General features: G+C 37.5%; 2 protein-coding genes across 6 annotated transcripts; one reads left to right on the forward strand and one right to left on the reverse strand.

The window, feature by feature from the left end:
• Positions 1–1,441: 1,441 nt before the first annotated feature.
• rufy1 (RUN and FYVE domain containing 1) lies at positions 1,442–13,238 on the forward strand. Of its 2 annotated transcripts, none has more exons than XM_084431077.1 (17): positions 1,442–1,746; positions 3,702–3,890; positions 5,319–5,436; positions 5,551–5,652; positions 5,773–5,896; positions 5,974–6,035; positions 6,397–6,532; positions 7,153–7,254; positions 7,847–7,963; positions 8,480–8,647; positions 8,743–8,840; positions 9,068–9,187; positions 10,486–10,615; positions 10,760–10,854; positions 10,938–10,986; positions 11,969–12,046; positions 12,126–13,238. In XM_084431077.1, exons 1-17 carry the CDS (start codon positions 1,473–1,475, stop codon positions 12,264–12,266), a joined length of 2,103 nt encoding a protein of 700 aa, XP_084287203.1. In that variant the 5' UTR covers positions 1,442–1,472; the 3' UTR covers positions 12,267–13,238. The 2 variants fall into 2 exon arrangements, with proteins under 2 accessions (XP_084287203.1, XP_084287204.1); XM_084431078.1 differs by having other exon boundaries at positions 3,717–3,890.
• On the reverse strand, positions 13,196–23,025 carry hnrnph1 (heterogeneous nuclear ribonucleoprotein H1). 4 transcript variants are annotated; one of them, XM_084431081.1, is made up of 11 exons: positions 22,814–23,018; positions 22,280–22,377; positions 22,039–22,194; positions 21,817–21,960; positions 20,421–20,559; positions 18,754–18,932; positions 15,995–16,098; positions 15,743–15,878; positions 15,155–15,238; positions 14,839–15,069; positions 13,196–14,011 (listed from the first exon to the last, which is right to left on the reverse strand). In XM_084431081.1, the coding sequence occupies exons 2-10, from the start codon at positions 22,362–22,364 to the stop codon at positions 14,885–14,887; spliced, it is 1,212 nt and encodes a 403-aa protein (XP_084287207.1). In that variant the 5' UTR covers positions 22,365–22,377; positions 22,814–23,018; the 3' UTR covers positions 13,196–14,011; positions 14,839–14,884. The 4 variants fall into 4 exon arrangements, with proteins under 4 accessions (XP_084287207.1, XP_084287205.1, XP_084287206.1 ...); XM_084431079.1 differs by having other exon boundaries at positions 13,226–14,011; positions 14,971–15,069; positions 22,814–23,025; XM_084431080.1 differs by having other exon boundaries at positions 13,226–14,011; positions 14,971–15,069; positions 22,280–22,380; positions 22,814–23,015.
• Between the last annotated feature and the right edge of the window lie 827 nt (positions 23,026–23,852).

The raw sequence follows: 23,852 nt of genomic DNA on the forward strand, positions 1-23,852 counted from the left end.
CCCAGCTGGAACAGACGTGTGTGTCAAGAAAAAAAGCTTGGCGTTTTTATTTATTTATGTTGAAGAATCTCTTCCTTTTTTATCCTGGTAAACTTACTTACTTCATAATATCTCATGTACAGTATTTTAAACAAACGATTCGTATTATTCTGGTGTTAGTAGGTAGCCTACTCAATTTTAGTTCATGCATAATTCACAAATAAATTGCCATTGTTACTGGAGCAGTCAATACAGGCCTACTTTGAACTATCACCATTTATCTGACTTATTGAAAAAAAAAGAAAAAAAGTAGCTTGTCATTAAATTTGACTCAGATAAAAAATTTATCATATGCATAACGTCTAACGTCAGATGTCTAATTGTCTATCTGATGATGATATGAATGTTAGTTCATGGTTAAACGTAGATTACAAATCCCCGTAGTGAAGCAACCAGGTTCAGCTGCATTGACCTAATACCAGACTTAATTTGCTCTTCTGGCAATCTGGTGTGATTAAATGAATGAGAGCATTCATGACTAAACATTAAATTGCTTTTCATGTTAAGATCTGACAAATATCTTTAATACTCCTTAATCCTCAACACCCTTAACCACGACTGCATTCTTCTTTCATTGTCACACCTAGTGACTTTTGTTAATCCATCACATTTATAGTAAATCAAGAGAAACTTTAAAAAAATTAAATGTAAACACTTAAGTTTTGTTACTATTGTTTTTGAAATCGTAAAAACTACTTCGCATCAGAGACATATTTCCCTGTTTTTATATATAGGAGGAGTACAACAACACATTGAACAAACTGCATCATGCATATTTATGAGTGTTTCACCATTCAAATAAGCAAAGCAGCACTCGCTACTGCCATCTAGTGAATAATTTAAACTGTTGCATTGAAAGTCAAATCAAATTTGATGTTTCTATTTTTAAGTGTATCGCAGGTTAAACTTAAAAAGGTTAACAATCTATCTACCTGGCGATCTGTCTGTCTGTCTGTTTTTCAATCTATCTTTAACCCCTTCCCAGTCACCCCCAATTTTGGCAAGTGCTGCATACATGAAATGCCCAAAATAAAAAGGTTACTGCTCATAAGTAATTCTGAATAGAAACATAACACATACATTTAGAAAGCCAACACTTGAGAGTTTATAGTTCAAGACTCAAAATTAACCAGACTGTTATTAATATTGAGATATATAAGCTCAAACATATTTTGAACTAAAATAATCTGGGATCACCAGTGATCCCTGACTGGTAAGGGGTTAATAACTTTTGCGTTTTTAATTTTTATTATATTTTATATTTAATTGATATACGATTTTAAATAATTTAATAATCGTTTTAATTTGTTTAAATTGATGGCTAAAAATTTGTTTTGAAAGGAAAAATCTGCTCGCTCGCTAATGGATTTGTCTCCCTTAAGCGATCAAACTCGATTGCTTTGGTCTCGAGTCACATGTTTTGACAAGTAAACATGGCGGACGAGGACCCAAACACGAAAGTTGAATGCGAGGACGTTCCTGCAAAAGAAGAAGACCCAGAGGCTACGGAACCGGTGCAAGATGATGTCGCCAGTGATACCGACGAGGCCCAGAAGGACAAACCGGCAGACAGCTCTTGGTCTGCGCCGATTTTGTCGTTTGCTCGTAAAGCGTCGGAGACGCTGAGCATCGGAGTGAATCATTACAGTGCGGGGTTAAAGGGATCTGACACATCACAGCACATCTCTGATCCCATAAAGACAGCAGGTAGGACACCTGTTCCCCAGGCTGACATTTAGCCTAATTATTGGGATAAGAACGTTCACTGACTGCACTTACTTACTAACTAAGATAAGTAGTTAATAACAGAACTAACATAAAAGTATAAAGTACCAGGGTATTCCCATGATATTGTTTATAAACCTACATGCACGTACCATGGTAATATCACAACGTAAATTGGTAGTTGACAAATAACTTCAACATAAAAATATTACGTTCAGATTTGTATGAATGGATAAGGGAATGTGTATTTTATTACCATGAAGTTTTAAACCTTTTTGCTGCCTATTTAAATAACTCTAAAGTGTGAAACGAGTATTTAAAACTAATAGCGCATGAAGTGTCATAAATCAGGGGTTTTCAGTCTTAGATGCCACAGATTCCCAAATATAATCATCCTTGTGTGAGGAGGGAACCTCATCCTAAGGTTTTAAAAGACAGCTACTGCATCTGTTATGCAGAAATACCCAATCCTACTCTGAAATATTTATTTATAAATGTTTTATATATATATATTAAATTATATTAAATGAAAAGTGGAAAATATTGTGTGGAAAAAATTTAGCGGGTTACATTATTACGTTTTTTTTTTTTTAACTCCTATACTTTTTATACTATAGTACTGTGCTGTTGATGTATTATTTATTAAAATCTATTTTATTCAATTCAATAAAGTTTTTTTTATTTCTTATTAAAAAGTCTGGCGCCCTGGGGCAGCTCGGTTCCAGAGTTATGCCCGGTCAAAGCTGTATAGGAAGTGGCCGTATCTCGGTCCTGGGAGGTCCCCGGGCTCTGAACTCTTGGGTTAGGACGGACCCTTTGGGGGATCCCTGACCCCAGAGTCCTGAACCCCTGGGCGGCTCCCTTCCTGAGTAACGTCCGGTTATACATGGGAGAGTTCCAGAGAAAACGGCCGATATCTCGGTCCGGGGAGGTCCCAGAGGCACCTCAGTTCTGAGGTGGACCCTGGTCTGATGGGACCGATTTCTCCATGAGGCGGGGGGCTGCTGGAAGCTCGGGCCTGGGTGCATTCGAAGGGGCCCCTCGAGACCTTTCATCGACCCGAGTTAATTAAGTAATTAATTTTATTTGACACTTTTTCTCTTCTAAACGTTTCCATAGACCCTCTAGTTCTCCCCTGTGGCCCCTGGACCCCAGTTTAAAAAACCCTGTCGTACTTGACATGAGAAAATAATGCATTTGCTTGATGAGAAATATGAAACTGCATGAATAATAATTATACAGTGTACTAAAGTAAAGTAATTAAAAATATAGCATACCAGTCTACTGCTGAAATGGCATGTTAGCTTCCCAAATACTAAGGTATAAGAATATATTAAAATATCAATACTATGTGATATGACAAAGAACCATGATATTACCATTTGATAGCATATAAACACACCAGTACAGTTTTGTAACAGTGACCTAGACACCACAAAACCATTCAAAAGAATGTCCAGGCCCAAGATATTGCATCAAACAGGTTAATCTATTCATGAGCTGAATCCTTGCAACTCTAATCTGGCCATTATTCAACGTGATTATAACAAGCGACTTATAAATTTAAGCTGAAACATTTTAATACAGCCATTGTTATAGGTTGCCCTACATCTGTAGCTTCTTAATGGCAACAAATGACATAATTGTTTTTTTAGACCATTACAGCGTGCAGGAATTGAATAATGCACCTGCTTCCTGACTGGATATTTTTTCTCTAGCAGGAACTTCCACTTCCCCTCAAGTTCCGTTTAAGGCTTTTATTTGTTGTTCTAAGTAACTTTAATATTTGAGTCATTGTTTTGCGTTTGCACTTAATTACCCTGACTCATCAGTTAAACTAACCGACAGTGAGCTGAGTGAGCGGTTTTGCAGATGCCACAGGAAGTGTTTGCTGTGTTCGTGTGTTAATGCATCTGTGTTGTCTCCGATCTGTCCAGCTGTGAAGGATCCAGCTGTGAAGGATCCCATGGTGGTGGAGCGGTCGAACCTCCTCAGCATGATGAAGCTCAGCATTAAGGTTCTGATCCAGTCCTCCCTCAGTCTCGGACGCACGCTGGACTCCGAGTATCCACCTCTGCAGCAGTTCTTCGTGGTTCTGGAGCACTGCCTTAAACATGGTTTAAAAGGTGAGATGGGACATAAAGCTTAACTCTTTCCCCACTAGCGTTTTAAAAATAAAGTTACCAGCCAGCGCCAGCATTTTTGATAATTTTCACAAAACTTTCATGGCCTTCAGAATATTTTGTTGTATAAATATCTGAACATGCAATATATATATATATATATATATGTGTATATATGTGACCCTGGATCACAAAACCAGTCATAAGTCGCACGGGTATATTTGTGGCAATAGCCAACAATACATTGTATGGGTCAAAATGATCTATTTTTCTTTTATGCCAAAATCATTAGGATATTAAGTAAAGATCATGTTCCATGAAGATATTTTGTAAATTATCTACCGTGAATATATAAAACATGTATTTTTGTGAGTGAATGCAGCACATTCGCGAACATAAATGGACAACTTTAAAGACGATTTTCTCAATGTTTAGATTTTTTTGCACACTCAGATTCCAGATTTTCAAATAGTTGTTACTCAGCAAAATATTGTCCTATCCTAACAATATTTATTCAATCAATCCTAGCTTATTTATTCAGCTTTCATATGATGTATAAATCTCAATTTCAAAAAATTGACCCATGTGACTGGTTTTGTGGTCCAGGGTCACAATATATATATATAACTATACATAGCTTTCTAAATATATGTATATATATATATATATATATTCTAGCTTTCTAAATATATATGATATATATATATATATATATATATATATATATATATATATACATACATATTTTTATATACATATGTGTATATATATTTATATATAACTTTTTTCTTGTTGAATATATAGTAAAATGTAAATTATTCCTGTGATGTCAAAGCTGAATTTTCAGCATCATTACTCCAGTCTTCAGTCACATGATCCTTCAGAAATCATTCTAATATTCTGATTTGCTGCTCAAGAAACATTTATTATTATTATCAATGTTGAAAAAAAAAATAAAAAATTCGGGACTTTTTGATGAATAGAAAGTTCTAAAGAACTGCATTTATCTGTAATAGAAATCTTTTGTAATATTATAAATGTCTTTACTGTCACTTTTCATCAATTTAATTCATCCTTGCTGAATAAAAGTATGAATTTCTTACAATTTTTATATAATATATAATAATTTATTTAATTTATCCCGAAAAAGACCCCAAAGATTCCTTACTGACCCCAAACCTTTGAATAGTTGTGTGTAATGTTATTAATGTTATATATTAATTTATTTCAGTTAATATTTGTTTTATTTCAAGTAATCAAAATAATTTTTCGTTTATTTTTTGGTTTAAATTTTATTTACCAATAACCTTGCTTCAGAGTTCAATAATATGGAAATGTACTTAATTATCTTTGATGTCTTTGCCTTTTTTGTGAAATTAACCAGTTTTTATGGCCTAAATCCTGCATGTTTCTATCTTTCCTCATGGGCAGTGAGGAAATCTTTCATTGGTCAGAATAAGTCAATCTGGGCTCCTCTGGAGTTGATAGAGAAACTGAGCCCCGAGTCAGCTGATATTGCCACCAGTGTGCGTGATATGCCTGGAATCAAGTAGGTGCCCATCACTCACAGGCGCTTGTCTTGGATGTAATATCATGTTTGAATCAGTGTAATAGGAGAGCATGCATTTGCTCTTTACATTCATTAGGTTTTGTGTTGTTTCAGGACAGGGCTTGGTCGAGCTCGAGCGTGGCTGCATCTAGCTCTTATGCAGAAAAAGATTGCAGACTACATGAAGGTGCTTGTTAATAGGAGAGACCTTGTTGGGTAAGAGCAGTTAAGACACTGAAAAAAAAAATGTATATAAAAATAAATAATATTGATATCATACAAACGTTTGCAGTGCTATTAAATCCAAAGTAAATTCCTGCTCTGTTTCTTTCTTAGGGAATTTTATGAGCCTGGGGCTCTTATAATGGAGGAAGAGGGGACTGTGATCGTAGGGATGCTGGTGGGTCTGAATGTGATCGATGCAAATTTGTGTGTGAAAGGAGAGGATCTGGATTCTCAGGTGAATCACATAGCCATTAAAAACCAAGCTGCCAGGTGTGCTCATTGACACTAAACACTGCGTTCTTGTTTCTGCAGGTGTGCGTCATTGACTTCTCAATGTATCTAAAGGATTTGCAAGCAACTGAGACCACACAAGAGTGAGTGTGTGATCATTTAGCAAATAATTGTGAAAATAATGATTTTGTCATCGCTTACTCACCCTCAAGTTGTTCCAAACCTGTATGAGTTTCTTTCTTCTTTTGAACACTTTTACAGAATGTTGGTAACCGGACAGTTGACGATAGCCATTGACTTCCATAGTAGGAAAAAAAAACACATGGAAGTCAATGGCTACCTTCATTAAAATATCTTCTTTAGTGTTTAACAATGACTTGAAGGTGAGTAAATGATGACAGATTTTTCATTTTTTGGGTGAACTATCCCTTTAATGTCACGATTGTATTCTGTGCAACAATGTTCAGTAATGTTGACTCTTTCGGATTCTTTAACTGCTAACAGTGATTCAAAAATGACAGCCATTCTTGACCAGAAGCACTACATAGAAGAACTGAACCGGCATCTGAGCTGCACGGTGACGGATCTTCAGGTCAAGATGGACTCGTTGGAGAAGACTAACAGCAAACTCATTGAGGAGGTGAAAACACTGTACACAAAGAACTTTTTATGGATTTTATGGGCCTGTTTACACCTGATCACTTCATGCGTTTTCTCTGATTGGATGCCTATCTGATCGTGAAAAGACCAGGCGCCTCATGTATAAAACCTTCCGTAGATTTCATCCTAAAATTGTGCATGCGCACAAAAGCTAGATTTTGCATGCACACAAAAGTTTTCAGATTTATAAAACCATGCGTACGCCAGAACCTGCACAAAATTCCATTTATAAAACTCAGTCAGCAGAAGATTGTGCGTATGCATCTCCACCCCGAAATTACCAACTGTGGAGCTTACCATGCCTACTTTTACTATGCATAACTTCATCTTTGGTGAAAAAAATGCAGCGTAAATTTGCATAGATTTGCATAAAGCACGGGAATTGAAGATTGAATTGCGGAAACACATTTGTGGCCAGCAAGTGTAAATGGAAACGTTTTAACAAATCATATAGCTATCCAATCAGTAAATAAACACGAATTGACCAGGTGTAAACAGGCCTATGCTGTGCTTTTGCATATTTTGATTTGTGGCTTATAAATCATGCACTACAGAATTAACATGAAAAACATTTTTATATTTTTTATGTCTTGTATACAGCTTACAGCAGCCACCGACAGAATCAACGCTCTGTGTGAAGAGCAGGAACAACTTAAACAAGAAAATTCTAGTATTCTTCAAAATAGTCAGAGGAAAGAGGAGGTGAGAGTTACAAGATAAATGTCTGTATGAAATAATTTAGTGAAAAAAAATGTGAGAAGCATAATTTTACCTCTTGAACTGCTAATGCTGATAGCCTAACAATGGCCAACAAATGGGTTTATCACTAATCGTTTTGTCAAGTCACCTTTATTTATATAGCACTTTATACAAAAGCAGCTTCACAGTGATAAACAGGAAAATTATGATCAATGACTCAAACTTCAATCGTGTCATTATTCAACTGAAGTCAGTTCAGTGTTGATTCAGTTCAGTTCAATAACTGTGTGAAGTTCATCAATTATGAAATGAGTTCAGTTCGGCTATAATCAGCTCTTGGACCATCATCCAGCTCAATTCAGTTCAAGTTTTGTTCCCATCTGAGTGTCAGTGCAGGCTAATCAATAATATAATTTAATGTTAAATGCCATTTAAAACCTGAACTAAGCAAGCCAAATGCTACAGTCGCAAGGAACCCAAAATCCATCAGGTGAAATGGAGAAAATAAAGGTAATTCCCAAAAAAGTGACCTACCATCTGGCCAGTTTTATTTACCAAGTGAAGACAAATTTGCCTCACATTTGGAATGTTTTAGGTGACTATGCAAGACAGCCAGGTGGAGCTGGAAACATATCGGCAGACACGTCAGGGTTTGGATGAAATGTACAATGTAGTATGGAAGCAGTACAAGGAGGAGAAACGAATCCGGCAGGTAAGAATGTTAAATAATCCAGCTCTCAATGTACAGTTATTTTTGATTTGGAGTCGATATTGTATTGCATGGTACATTGGCCAGCCCAAAAAAGTTGCCGTTTGGATTTAAATAGGCAAAGTCTTAAAGTTTTTAATGTTGTTTGTATGTCTATGTGGTGTTTTTTAATATGCTTTAAGACAAACCATGCGCAAAGTCACAAGTCAAAGCCATTTTGACTAATTTATCATAGCTCCGCGTATACTAAATTAAACAAGGGTGTAGAGTTACAGTCAAGCTATTTTAAGGCATGAAGAAATATTTTTCACAGGAAAATAAACGTTTAAATGTGTCATTTTAGTGATCAAAGATGAGTTTTAAGGGACAAAATTACTACAGGCTGACTTTAAGCGTCTATAATTGGATCATTATTGCAGTGATTATTATGTTTCTAGCATGTTGTATGTTTGAGTGTGTGGCCGGGCAGTGTATATGACATTGTATAGAGCCAATCGCATGCGCTGTGTGTCCAATCAGGAGCTACAAAAGGAGCTGGAGCTGCAGATCGGTATGAAACAGGAAATGGAAGTCGCCATGAAACTTCTGGAAAAGGACACGCACGAGAAACAAGACTCGCTGGCCGCACTACGACAACAACTGGACCAAGTCAAGAATCTCAACATACAGATGTTCAACAAAGCACAGGTGTTACATTGTTTTTCTCTGTACAGCATGATGTTAACTGGAATAGGATAACTTGTAACCAATTGAAACGTATATCTTTTCGTCTGACCCATAAGGAGTCTGACCGAGTGGCCCAGAAAAAGGTGGAGGACATGCTACAACTGGAAAAGAAGATGATTCAGATGGAGGCTGCCATGAAAGAACTGGAGCAGAGGTGCACATTTAAGGAATAATTCACCCAAAAGTCACTTACTCGCCTTTATCTTGTTCCAAACCTGGATAACTCTCTTTTTTTAGTCTTGCTTTGGGGGAACATGTCATACAGGTTTGAAACAACATAATGACAGAAGTTTCATTTTGGGTAAACTTATGGGAGATATGTATGATATGCTGTGTATGGACTTTTTCGAAACCTCTTAAACACAAGCATTTGCTCCTCAGACTTCAAAATTCAGAAAATGTGCGCAAGAATTCAGATGAAAGCCAGAATGAGATGAAATCGGAGATGAAAGGGAAAGTGAACGCTCTGCAGAAGCGTCTCGCCGACCTCGACACGCTCAGGTAGTGTGAACTGGGCTTCTTTAAACGCTAACTTTGCAGTCATGTTTTCACCCCTCAAGATCTTGAGTTATTACAGGGTTCCCGTAGGACCTTAAAGAGTCTTAAAGGGATAGTTCACCCAAAAATGAAAATTCTGTCATCATTTACTCACCCTCAAGTTGTTTCAAACCTGTAAGAATTTCTTTTTTCTTCTGAACACAAAAGAAGATATTTAGAAAAATGTCTGTAACCAAACAGTTGATGGACCCCATTGACTTCCATAGTAGGAAAAAAAAAAAATACTGTGGAAGTCAATGGGGTCCATCAACTGTTTGGTTACAGACATTTCTCTAAATATCTTCTTTTGTGTTCAGCAGAAAAAAGAGATTCTTACAGGTTTGAAACAACTTGAGGGTGAGTAAATGATGACAGAATTTTCATTTTTGGGTGAACGATCCCTTTAAGTTCAGTTGAATCAAAATGTATGGCCATAAGAAGTCTCTGGCTACGTTTACACTGTCAGTCCAAATCCGATTATTTGTGTATCCGATTGGAATCTGATCTAAAATGATTGACTATCCACATTGTGTATCGCAACTGTTCGTGAACATATGAACATATTTTAATGACAGTATATTAATTGAAAATGTATCAAAATAAACAGAAAATAATACAAACTTTGCTAGTGATTGTTTTGAACATGTTTTAGACTTGTAATAAGAATTAATAAGAAAAAACATTATTTTAGCTTAAGTATTTGTCAATAGTTTGTGCCTTTTGCCCCTTGCTAGTGAGCGTTTACCCTGTGTGTGGGGTAAAACATACATTAATCAAGATTTTTAAACAAATAAACCACTTTTATGATTTATCTTACACACAAAATATGTTGCTCCATCAATGTTCAATAAAAGCATACATTTTTTCTGCAATCATACACTATGGCAGTAGTGAAAAGCATGTTTTTCTTAAGGTGTGCCATTAGCCTTGTACTCTCTCAATATATATATATTTTTTGATTTCTAGAATCTTTATCATTTTGATTCTTATGTTGATTTTATATTTTTGATTTTAGAAGGCTAAAATGGTTTGTGAGCTTCATCATTTTATAAACCTTTTTATTTTTGTCAACCTGTATTATTTGTTTTTGTAAATCATATTTCAGTCATTTTATGGTTTTTGATGTTTCTTCACACCACCCATATGGTAATAAATGATTTGTGCAGGTCTTAATAAACTCTAAAGCCTTAAATTTGATTGTAAAAACCCTGCAGATACCCCGTCATTTGACTCCATGTTGTTGCTGTTCTGTCTTTGTACAGGGCAGGCCTGGAGTCAGAGCTCAGCGTGGAGAAAGAGCAGCGTCAGAACATGCAGAGGGAGCTACAGCGAGAACAGGACAACAGCACAGAGCTGCGCACACAGCTCCAGCAGCTGCAGGGCCTGCAGACGGTCAGATACACTGCTGCTTTAACCAGGGCAGACAATAAATCACTTTGACATTCTACAAAATCAAAGCAAGAATGAACATCTTTTTATTTTGTCGTGAATAAATGACTGCTTTGATCCAGCATACTGCACCCTTTGTTTCCGCAGGAGCTTCTTGACCTTCGGCAGGAGAAGAAGCAGCTCCAGCAGTTGTGTGAGGAGCAGGAACAGGCTCTACAGGAGATGGGACTTCATCTCAGCCAGTGAGACCACTCTATCTTCATTTCTCTGTCACCCCTCCTGTCTGATATCACACACTAGTCTTACTCTAAAATCCCACTTTCAGATCCAAACTCAAGATGGAGGACTTCAAAGAGGTCAATAAAGCCTTGAAGGTAAAAGAGCTTCATGCAAGTTCACCTTTGTTTGTGTTCATCTGTACAGCCAAGCAAAGGTTAGTAGTGCTTGCCAAGTATCAAGGTCTTTGCACACTGAGTCCGAAATTTTCGCATGTGTTTTTTCGTATTCGTGATTCGGTGGCTCTGATTTGTCGAAACACAATGCTCGCTACGGATGCGAAAAACGCAGAAAATCGAACGGACGAAAGTTTCAGAGGCAGTGTGCAAGCGTGATTCACATTTCGGACTCGGCGTGCAAGGGCCTTTACGGTTTGCTTTATTAAACTTTGCTGCGTAACTCGTCCTAAACTGCTACATCGTCATTATAATAGTGCTTGAGAGATGTTATAACTTTACTAAGTGATCAGACTTAAAAGTCCAGATGGACAAGACAATAAAACATTGAGGGCTCAAGCTTGGAAATAGAATTATTGCAGTATATTTTACATAAATAATTAAGAAGAATTATTATAAAATTCCTGTTTGAATCTAGTTTATCAGGTTTCTTAGCTTATGTACTGTATATAACGTTCAAAGGTTTGTGGTTGGTAAGATATTTAAATACTTTTGAAAGAAGTCTCTTGTGCTCACCAAGGCTGCAATTATTTGATTAAAAAAAAAAACTAAACTGTAAAAAAGCAGATATATTGTGAAATATTATAATGTATATAAGATTCAATGTCACACGATCCTTCAGAAATCATTCTAATATGCTGATTTGCTGCTCAAGAAACATTTCTTATTATTATCAATGTTGAAAACAGTTGTGCCGCCTAATGTTTTTGTGGAAACTGAAAATTTGATGAATAGACAGTTCAAAAGAAATTTGAAATTGAAATATTTTGTTACATTATAAAATGTCTTTACTGTCACTTTTGATCAATTTAATGCATCCTTTCTGAATAAAACTTCATTTCTTTCAAAAGTTTCTTCCAGTATCATGATAATGGCAATTGATGTTGTAATTTCTGTTCTCTAGGGTCAGGCCTGGCTAAAAGACGACGAAGCTACGCAGTGCAAACAGTGCCTGAAAGAATTCTCAATCGCTCGGAGGAAAGTGAGTGATGTTCCGCTCTGTCAATCACTACGTCTCAGTCCTTTGGCGAATAACTCCACTCTCGTGTTTCTGTTTAAAGCACCATTGCAGGAACTGTGGAGACATCTACTGCAGCAACTGCTCTAGTAATGAGCTGGCTTTGCCCTCGTACCCCAGACCCGTCCGCGTATGTGACGTCTGCCATTCCCTTCTGCTCCAGAGGAGCTCCAGCGCCTCCTGACACTGCCTAACCTCTCTGCTGATCATGTGTGTGAAACTACAGGCCAAGTCTAATAATCAACTCTTGATCTCTTTGTATTTTTAACACTCAAATGCATTAATTTCTTGTGGCACCACTGGCTTTCGTTTGACTAAACCTTTTGATTGTTGCAAAATCATATGCAATGTTTCTTTGACAGGAAGACATTAGGATAATTGACTGTATTTATACTGATAGTCTTCATTATAGGGAGCGAACAAACACTTAGAAGCCTTTAATATGTTCACAAAGAGTGAAGGTAGAAGTAGAATTTTTCGATACTCTTCGTGCTTTTTAGCCTTTAGTTGTCTCCTCTTATCAAAATTGGACTGAATGACATTTGTAATGGTTTTGTAAAATCTGATTAGTGTAATATTTAATGAGACATGGCATAACTGAATTCTAATATTTTTTAGCGTATATGTGCTTGTACTATAAAGATTTAATCCACAGACTGTCTTACAAACACAGAGCTCACCGGTCAAAATGGGGGCTAGTTATTATATAACGTCAGTGGGTATGTGTGAATTATTAAAGAAAATGTATCAACCATTCATAAAACAAACTATCAAATGCAAACTTTTGCATAACTATGGTTTTATAAACAACTTGAACATTTCGTCTGCTCTTGTCATGAATGAGGCTCAAAGTCTAAATGAGTTTTCCTTGTCCAAGGGTATAATTACATTTATCGTATGCAAGACTAAAGCGCAAATGGATTGTATTTTCTTTGACTTTTTTTTTTTTTGCTCATACCAGTCAAAGAAAAATCTACTTTTTTTTTTTTTTATATAAAACTTTGTAACGCTCTCTGAAAACAAAATGTATATTTTAGATTGTATGACAGTTTTCTGTGTTGTACGGTCTCCTATTGTGTTCATAAAACTGTAATGAAGTCTCTGGAGATTTTATAGAATTGTGTATGGTTTAATAAACACTGCATTGAAATATGAATCCATCTGTGAAGACATGAGGAATCAAAACATTTGTCCACTGATGCACTACACTGAAATCACAGGGGGGAGGGGGGAAGCAAACGCTTTTCCAAATGCAAACAGTAACATGCATCTAAATGAAACCCCTTCACTACCCATCATGCTTTCAAATTATACAAAACATTTTTTTTTTTACCTTAAACTTGTACACTCTTTTTAAACTTTCGGCCTGGATTAAGCATTAAGTACATGCAAAACACCTTTGCTGGAGCGAAAAGTTTAAGATATGATGTGCTACATTCGCTGACAGAGTGAAACCTCCATGTGCAAAGACGTCAACCTGTACTAAAGGCTTTGATAAAGTTGGCCCGTAGTATCCTGCAATGAGGAAACAAAAATCACCTCTTTTTATACTCGACAGTAAACAGATTTACAGGCACCTCTCCAGTGTGATACATGGGCTGTGTCACATTTCAGCAAATAAAGAGCTTCTCTTTAACATAAATTACTAACTCTAGTAAAAGGATTTTCCTCAACCATGTCAACAGGGAAAAATAAATGTACTTGTGTAAAGCTCCGAAACACAACTTAGAAGGGAGCAAGGAACAAAGAGCAAACAAACGAAAAAGGACACTGTTCAAATTAAGGTTTGTCATAGATAATAAACCAGCTATGAAACCCCCGGAGGCTACATCCCCCAGCCTCCCCCCATGCCGCTGCTGAGGCCGTTCATTCCCATGGATCCGCGGCTTCCTCCGCCGTAGTAACTGCTGCCCATTCCGCCCTGATTACCTGACAGGAGGGAGAAATACACATTTTAGGACCAGGGAGTTCTCAGTGCGGCGATAAATCATCATTTCTACTATGATTCTCAAGGCCCAGTCACATGACAAGCAATGCAGGTTTGTCATTTAAAATTGCTTCAAATTTCACAAAAACTGCATACACATTCAGAGCAATAACACGCATTTCACATTATAAATGTTTTTTTTTTTACACTGACACCACGCGCGCAATGAAACCCGGTGAACTGTTTGGCAATCAATAACTGTGCTGTAAAAAGTCAGGTGGGGTCAAAGGTGAAACCATTTGACCTGCGCGAAATCCAGTGCCAGAGATAACATGCATTGACGGAGGTCATGTGACAGGGCCTTCAGTGATGCATCAAATTCTACCTCACTTGGACCCCTAAAAAATTCCATTGGCTGGAAGAACTCACTGCAAATTCCTTTTGGAACCCAATTATTAATCCCAAAATACATCATCAGCAACATCATGCATCAAAAACATAACATCAATAAGTATTTTTTACTTTAATCATACATCTTGTGTCCAAACTGTCATATATAAAATGGTACAAATAAATGTTTGTCTTTGATTCAGTTGGTAAGCTAGCCTACATGCAATCACAAACTTTCATTGAATTGTGCTCTCAGTGTTAAATATCACCACACCTTTTCTATTTTTTTGGGTAAAAAAATCTCAGAATTTTAGGATATTGAAGGATACACATTCATTATATTTTAGGTATCACAACAGAAAAGATGTAAAATCCAGACAAACTTTATTCAAATGATAATATTGGCATTGGAGTACTGTTTAATGGTGATTGTATTTACCTGATCAGCTACAACAGGATAACACGAAAGGCTTTTTAATCAGGCATTACAAACAGCTACCCCTAGGGGTCCAAGGGCGATAGGATTTGGCATGGAACCGGCTAGCAGAGCTACGGAAGAGCTGACACTCACTGTAGTCACTGTAGCCCCCCATGCCACTCTGGTTACCATAACCACCGCTGTAGCCAGAGCCCATCTGCTGGCTGCTGTGTCCGTATGACGACTGGTTTCCTGCAGAGCAACAATAACGCATCTCCTAATAGCTGCTTAGTAAGAGTTACTCATTGGTGAAGAAGAGGTGAAGAAGAGCTCTTACCCATACCGCCCATCATTTGGCCACCATATCCCCCGCTTCCGCCCCCTGCCGTTGAGTTTAGGAACAGCTCCACATAACGGTGCTCTGCATGAGAAACAGTGTTGGTATTTAGGCTATCAAACTGTTCAGTTTGCTTCATGAGAAGAATTCAGACATTCAAGACATGTTAACAAAACCTGAACTTAATGAAAATCATTTGGTTCCAATATTTTATCTTTATCAGATCGTAGATTCATATCCGTTTTTTCTGATCTTTTCCATTAGCACCATATGTGGTCCTAAATGAGATACAGGTCTGAAGTTTTAAAATGCAACCTCAGTATGAAAGGCCATATCATCTCAACATTCATCCTCTTTATCACCAGCGCACAAATTTGCTGGTTTCCCCGGCACACCACCTTATGAATAAATGCGTATGACCTTCTATGACTTTTCATTTCTGTGGCCAGTTCGCATTCAAATCTGATATTGACCACTTTTAAAAAAAAGATGTGAACAGCCAAACAAAGAAATTGGATGGGAGTAATAAATCACTTGAGCACTAAGGCTTGCAGTGTGAATGTAGCTATTCCCTCTCCTAATACATACGCATATTGGCTTTGTCCTTCGACATGGCGGCCACAGCGTCCTCATGCGTGGCAAACTCGACATCCGCCTCGCCCGTCACTCTCCCATCAGGACCGATCTCCAGGTGAACACGCACCGGGTTCAGTGGGGAGAAGAACTGGAGAGGACAACATGGACACAGACAGTAAATATAATTCAATAAATGCTTTACATTAACAGACAAAGTACACACATACTCACAAATACCTGTTTATTTCCAGACTAAGGACTCACATTATATATGTCTGTCTCAGTGGCTCTGTACGGAAGACCTCTCATGTGAACACAGTGCCCCGTTGTGCTCTGAAATGAGGAGCTGCCATCTCCGTAACGACCATCTTTGATTCAAATAAGAAAAAAAATAAAATCCTGATAAACCTTTCACTGTCTATTTTACTTAACTGTGCATGAGTATGTTGAGAGGAAGCTGTTGGCAAAAGCTTTCTTATCTAAAGTGACCTAGCAGTCAAAATCTGTACAGGTATAGTATGCAACTTTCGCCACTAGAGGTCGCTTATTTGTAACAATAGCAAAGGCGTAGCTTGATGACGCTGTGAATGAGCATGGAATTATGGGAGTAACTTGTCGTCTTCAGCTCCACAGCCAATGGAAAGCAATCTGATGGGATTCAGGCAGAAATCATGTTCATGGATGAGCTAATGAATTAACGTTACAGTTGATTGAAGCAGGGTGGGGCCGAGAGCGTGGGACATTTATCCTTGCTGTTTTTGTTATGCCCATATATGCCAGTCAGCCGCTGCCGCTCCTTTCGTTTTGTTATTTGTGTTTATTTTACAATTAAAGTTACGTTTAACATCCACCTCCATCTTCCCTGAACTTGAACTTTGTTACAGTTACATTTGATCACTTAAATATACATTTTATTTCATTCTGATGAAATAGCCGTAAGTGCTGAAATGCTACTCATACAGGTCACTTTACTTAACGAATTAAAATCGTGGGGTAACACATCGCAAAACAATCATACTAAAACACATTTGTGCGTTTAAAGTTATGTTACATTGTCGTAAGCTAGATCGATATTATAATATCATATTAATGAAGCTGGGTGACTTGTGTTGCTAAATGGCAAGCAATTAACTTTAAAATATTGTATGGTGGAGAAATTATTACTACTACTTATTGTTACTGTTACTACAAATAAAGCTCTTTCTGATTATGCTATGTTAGCCCCTTGACAAAATAGTGTTGTCTCTGAGGCATGGTACAAACTAGGGGTGGCACGGTTCACAAAACCCACGGTTCGGTTCGTATCACGGTTTTAGGGTCACGGTTTTCGGTTCTGTACGGTTCATGTTGTTGTTTTTTCTTTTAATCTTTAACACTCCAAAAATTTACTTCAGCATATGATATATAGCTGAATTATCTATTTATTTATTTATTTATTTCATAAATGGGGTGTGTTTGCAAAACGCAGCTTCTCATTTCCCATTCTGAAGTAATATGAGTGAGCAGTCACCCTGAGGAAACTTTCAGTGGCCCTGGAGGTCCATCATCTGTAGAGCTACGTGGGCTGTGTTGGACCGTTATTTGTCAATTTATCCTCGTGTCTCGTCATCATAGGCGGGACATGTCCCCACCATTTTTTGCCAGGGTTGATATTATCTTGCAGCACGGGTGTACCAATACAAATAAATAAAACATTTCCAGTTAACTAGCAAAGTATTTGTTTCATTCGTTTGTTAAATAAGAAGCAATTTAGCGCTGAAATGTGTTTTTTTAATCAAGTGATCAAAGTGCTCGTTGCAGTTGCGATCAGTGGTGCTGATACAGTGTTCTCGTGGCTCGCGCACACACCGCAGCGGCCGCACATTCATCACTCGGACGCGCGCTTCAATCCATTGAGGAGACTCAAGGCTACTCGTTCCGATTAAATAATAAAACAAAATTCATACAAATCGGTCCCTGCTTGATATACAACCGCTGATAAACATAATCGGTTTTGATAAAGAAAAAAATATATACGAGCGCAGATTAGAACTCAGAACCTTTGATACGCTTGGCAAGTTCTGCCACTGGACCATTAGGCTACGTGGAACAGTCGATCTATGTAGCCTATTTATTCACATGAAAAAAACAACATATAGTGGAGTAGATCTCATTAAATGTCTAGGTAAACTCAGTGTACTATATAAATCGATTGCTGGACATTGTAATGTAATTCTACATATGTCTGATTTATGATTTAGCATTGTATTAGCACGGGCACGAGGCTACATTGCGCATGCGTCGAACCGTGCAAACCGCGCGACGCACACGCGCACCGAACCGAGACAAGCGAACCGAACGGTTCGGATGTTTTTTCATGTACCGTGCCACCCCTAGTACAAACGTGTTATTCGAGGTAAATCAAGAAAGCAAGAGATTTAAACAATAAGACTAATCTAATAAAACACATAATACATTAAACCATCTTTGGTGTTTCCACGGTTTCTACAGAAGCAAAACCGTAAATCGAGGGTAACGCGGATATGACGTCATCGACAGGCGACGTAACGACACGGACCGTTACACTAGTTAAAATATTTAATTTTTTAAGGATTTAAACATTGTTGGAAACATTTGGGATAATACAAGTACACAAATCAACATAATATATAACACTGTTCTAGTTGTTTTGGATAGTTTAATCTTAAAAACTTACATATTGTGCCTTTAACAATTATGTTGTAACTGTAAACAGAGTGGCATAGGGTGTAAAGCTTTGGGTTAGATAATCTCATAACAGGACTGTAACATTCTGTGATTGTTCCTGGTGCTAGCAACACCAAGGTCATGGGTTTAATTTCCAGGGAACGTATGGACCGATAAAAAGGTGATTATATTTAAGTATATATATAAAAAAAAACTTACCAAACCCAAACTTTTGTACAGTAGGTCAATATATCAAATGAATGTTCCAGGTTAAACATTATTAAGCTCTGTCAATAGCATTTGTGGCATAATGTTGATAAGCACCAAAAATGATTTACCCCCACCGTAGCCTCCACGTCTCATTCTCTCAAAGGAGACTCCTCTTCCCATGCTGTTGTATCCGCGGCCTCCACCCGGCCTGTCGTAGGGGCCCGGTCTCTGCATGCCCATGACCTTACGCTGGGGTTCATAATGTGTGCGCACTTCCGCGCGGCTGCTCTTGAAGATCTCTATATACCTAAGGACATAAAGACAGAGTGATGGCACCATGGTCTAGTGGCAGAAGACAAGAGCATTCCTGCGTGCAGTATAAATAAGAGCTGTCTGAAAACGGGTCTAATGAACAAACACCCTTAGTTAGAATGACTCTGGGATGACACTAATTAACAGTCAGCGTCTCCGTTCAGTGACTTTACGTAACAGTTTCCGAAAAGAAAAGAAAAAGAGACACAGAGAGACAAAAATAAATAAAGCACCCTTATATATTTAGTTTCATTCAACCCTTCATTATAAAGAACTTTTCTTATGGTCACCCGAAGGTGTGGTGTGGTCTCATTGGACTGACACGCTGCTTTCGTTCTCTGCTAGCAAAGCACTTCAGACAGTTAGGGTTAACTTTGTATTACCTGTTTAACTGGGTCCTCATGATCTGAAGTCTTCAAAATGGTAGAAACACTGACAGATTCCTATTGCATTAGGCTTAGTGCTGAGTGGCCATGTGACTATCGGATGCCAAACATCTCAAAAGCCCCAATACTGGCAAAATAAGGGCGGGCGTACACTGTGTGAGTTCATACACACCATCGAACACGTTACGAGTCAGTTAACCTGATGATCGTGTCGAAGCAGCTGGTACACGGCACGCGATCACATGAGCTTTCGCTCTAAACACGGAGACCGCTTTCAACGTTGCTGCTATAAGCTTTGGATAGAAAAAAAGAAAGAAAATAAAAAGACGAGTGTGCAAATGATTTGGTGAAAAGCAAAGAACAGCACATCAATTCCTTTCAACAAAACAACTAGAGTGTGTGTGTGTGTGTGTGTGTGTGTGTCAGTGTATGCGTGCTGTAGAGTTGCAGCCACAGGGCTATAATAATATTCATAGATATAATATATAGATGACAACCTATGTGAACAGGTTTAAAAATGATCGGGAGGTGCCCGCAAAGTAACTACTCTGCTCAGCTCGTAATTCCTCTCACACAATTCCGTGACCATTCAAGCATCAACGATTATTAACGCTAAAAATCGTAACGTGTACGCCCGGCTTAAGGTTAAGTCACAATTAACGTTGATCAGCAAAATTTTCTACCCAATAGGAAACTGACCAACAGAAAGCTGCTCGGTTTGAAAGTAACTTCAGTGTGAGCAAACGACAATATACAATGTACCTTTTTGCCTGTAAAATTTTGCTAATGTGGCCGCACTTTTAATGAGTCTGGCTGACATATCTGTCCATTACAACCCAAAATTCACCAGCTTGTCAAAAAGTTTAAATATCTACTAAGCTCTTTTCCTCTTTAAATCTACACAGCGCAGCTCAATGGTTCACTCAGCACTAAAAACGGATTAACAGCTGGGCTTCATTTTCCTTGTTTTTTTTGTTTTGTTTTTTGGTCATCAGATCATCTGTGGTCATGTCTTGTCATTTCTGCAGTGGATGATTTAATGAGGTGAACACCATAAGAAAAGCAACGTATCCAGGCAACCAACCAGCCATCCCCACCTGTGCCCTATTCTTTCCTTGTGTTTCTTTAGAGCCTTTTCGGCTATATCCTGTGAAGCAAACTGCACGAAGGCCTCCCCCGTACTCCTCCCCTGGAAGTCCACCGGCAATGTTATCCCATTTGGCACGATTTCCAACCCTTCAACCCAAGGACAGATAACCCCAGTGGGGGACAAATTAAGTCACAAGCCCATTAACAAGACTTTATATTACTCTATGGGTTTCTCTTTATGTCAAATGAGAAATGATACTAAATAAACATACCAAATGGGGCCGCAATACCTTTTCTGGAACAACTTATGGATAATTTGGTGCAAGAAAAAGAAAAAAGGGTCACTTAAATCAAATGCCTATTGAGAGTCTGTCTCAACCCATCTCTGTTTGTTTGGAAAGCCCCAATAAATGCCTAGATTGTTGTACACTTTTTTTTTAGGTATGTAAAAACTACAAAAAGGGCTGAGGCAATTAAAAAATATTTTAAAGTACGATTTCTGATAATTACATTAAAGGGATAGTTCATTCAAAAATGAAAATTCTGTCATCATTTACTAACCCTCATGACGTTTCAAACCCAGAAGACTTATGTTCATCATCTGACAGTTCAAAATGTAGGTCTTAAAATAAATCCATATGAATCAATCCGTTTAATCCAAGTCTTTAGAAGAGACGTGATTTAATTCAGGCTTTCAATCACATATAAACATTGATCACCGAACAATCTTTACAGCATTCAATTTTGGTAATGGAAGCTCTGGGATGTTCGCTTGACGTGCAAGGACCAATGAGGTTCATTCTCGTGTTACGCAGCACGTTAAGAGCTTCTACAAGAACCAATGAGGTTCATTCTCACAAGTCAAGCAAGTACCGTTGAGCTTCTGATTATATTCACTGATCAATGTTTATGTGTGCATAAAAGCCTAAATTAAATCTCTTCATCATATAAAGCGATCAAGTCTCTTCAGAAGACTTGGACTAAACCACTCCATTCATATGGATTTATTTAACAATCTCTTGATGACAGAAATCTCTCAGTTTCATTAAAAATATCTTAATTTGTGTTTCGAAGATGAACAAAAGACTTTTGAAACAACATAAGAGAGAGTAAATGATGACAGAATTTACATTTTTGTGTGAACAAACCCTTTAAAGGACAAAGCTGAATATAAAAAGTGACCCATCTTGGTCCTTCTGGATGATCCAATTCTGGAGATTTAATACAAATTTCAACTAATCCTAATTTTAAAGATTAAATGACTAAAACTGAGTACTTTGATTTAAATGATCAAAGTTCATTTATGTGCAAATGATGGTCCGATGAGCTAAAATACACCTTAGATGTAGGCATACTGTTTAATTCTGTGTAAAGTGGGGAATTTGAACTTCCTATCAAACATACCTGCAAAAAATTGGACAATTTCCTCCTTGCTGCATCCGAAGGGCAGACCGCGAAGCCTAACCAGGCCGTCTCCTCCTGTGTCTGGGCAGTTCGGTCCGGTGTGCTTCAGAACCCAGTCCATCTCAACACTATTGGATTTGAAAACTGAAACCACACATTAATCGATCAGCGTTTTGCCATGAATTATTAAGGATCCTAACTAAGGCAAAAGGAGCTGCCTACCTTCCACGTAACGGTGCCCCATGGTTTCACGGTCTTTCTTCACTGCGATTTTAAGACCTTCCTCCGATTCAAACTCTACAAATGCCTCTCCACTTGGTCGTCCTTCCCGTGTATATGTGAAGTGTATGCTTGTTCCATTGTTCGCAATTTTGCATTCTATAATGAAATTTAGCTAGAATTAGTCAAGCAGGGAATAAACCATAAGGAGAAAATATGGAGATTTAAGCAGAGGCTCTTTTACCTGAGAAAAACCTCTGAACTTCATCAACAGAGCAGGACCAGGGCAAACCTCTGACTCGCACCACAAACCCCTCTCCATCCGCCATGCTGGAAATAACCCTGCTTAAACAATATATAAAATACGTCAATCTATAATACACTACAGTATATTACATACAGACTAATATACGTTTTAAAATGAACTGTATTTCATAACGTTTTATGCATCTCAAATGGAGCATCACTGCATGGTTAACAACCCAGACATACAACATATAATGCAAAATGCTCAGTCAAAAACACCCATATAGTTTATTCAAAACACACACACACACAGGTCCAACTAATAAAAAGCTAAACCAATCAATCATGCACCTATACATTCCATATTCAGCCTAGTGCTAAATGAAAAAACAAACAAAATTAGACCCTTTTAGGCATAAACTAATAGTTAATAGTAAATAGTTATATTTACATCATAAATGGGAAACTGTTTTGCATAACTGGTGAAACGAAACTGTTAGCTTTAGCGAGCTAACTTAGCTGAACCACATACCTTCTGATAAACCCGCCAAAGACGCTTCGTCTACTCAACCGAAGCAAACCGATTTATCTGCCCCTTAATAAAGTATTTTATCTCTTCTTATATACGTCTATAATAAGTAAATGAATAATAAAAAACGAGAAACTGAACGGCGCTCGCGTATGAACGGGAGATAAACGGCGCTCTTCATCGGATTCTAACCGAAACTAAAAGAGGCGTTTGGCGACACCTCCTGTTTGGAGTGTGAAACTACAGCGCTCTAAATATGTATGACAAAAAAACATTTTCGTACATGACGCTATCTGATTTTGTGAAACAAACCACTGATCTATAGCCTATAGAGTCTTTTTTACAGATCATCAGTGTAACAAACCAAACCGATATAGGTATGACTAGACCTTTTTCAGGGATCATCAGGAAGAATAGGAAACTATTACTATTTACTCAGGACTATTACAATTCGAAATAAACCTTTTACAACTGTGTAAAGTTTCTATTTATAAATTATAATCATTAAAAAAACGACTTAATCACTACTTAATCATTGGACCAATTTAAGATCAATAAATTGTCTTTACTTTTTTGAGAAATATACAACATATAATACAAAGGCTAAATTTACAATCCTGTTATTAATCTTAATTGCTGACGAAATCAATTTCACAAATCTTAAGTTTAAAACTGGGCTTGGGCTCCAAATAGCGGTAACACTAAAATAAACTACTACTAGGCTGCTACTACTACTACTACTTCTACTTCTACTTGTCCTAAAGTCGTGTTCCTTTAATTTACGTTCAGTAAAACTAAAATAAACCAACACTAGCCTAATATTATTATTAATTATAAAACAGCTCATATAAATGTAGCATTTTCTGAATGTTAAGCGCCGAATTTATAAAAAAATAATAATAATAATAATAATAAAAAAAGTATTGTGTAGGCTTGAATTCGTGTCCTTTAATTAAAATTCTTGGCAGAAGATTTGTAAAAAAAAAAAAAAAAAAAAAAAACATTTCACTCAAAGTCAAAGATCTGGCAACCCTGCGTGTGT

This window comes from Rutilus rutilus, assembly GCF_951802725.1.
Source record: "Rutilus rutilus genome assembly, chromosome: 14".
In the NCBI taxonomy this organism is placed as follows: Eukaryota; Metazoa; Chordata; class Actinopteri; order Cypriniformes; family Leuciscidae; genus Rutilus; species Rutilus rutilus.

Coding starts and splice junctions, on each gene's coding strand:
- rufy1 (XM_084431077.1), top strand. CDS start 1,473: ATGGCGGACGAGGACCCAAACACGAAAGTTGAATGCGAGGACGTTCCT. Junction 3,891..5,318: donor CCTTAAACATGGTTTAAAAG/GTGAGATGGGAC, acceptor CCTCATGGGCAG/TGAGGAAATCTTTCATTGGT. Junction 10,987..11,968: donor AGGTCAATAAAGCCTTGAAG/GTAAAAGAGCTT, acceptor TCTGTTCTCTAG/GGTCAGGCCTGGCTAAAAGA.
- hnrnph1 (XM_084431079.1), bottom strand. CDS start 22,364: ATGGCGGATGGAGAGGGGTTTGTGGTGCGAGTCAGAGGTTTGCCCTGG. Junction 22,195..22,279: donor AGTTCAGAGGTTTTTCTCAG/GTAAAAGAGCCT, acceptor ATTTCATTATAG/AATGCAAAATTGCGAACAAT. Junction 21,961..22,038: donor GGGGCACCGTTACGTGGAAG/GTAGGCAGCTCC, acceptor GTGTGGTTTCAG/TTTTCAAATCCAATAGTGTT.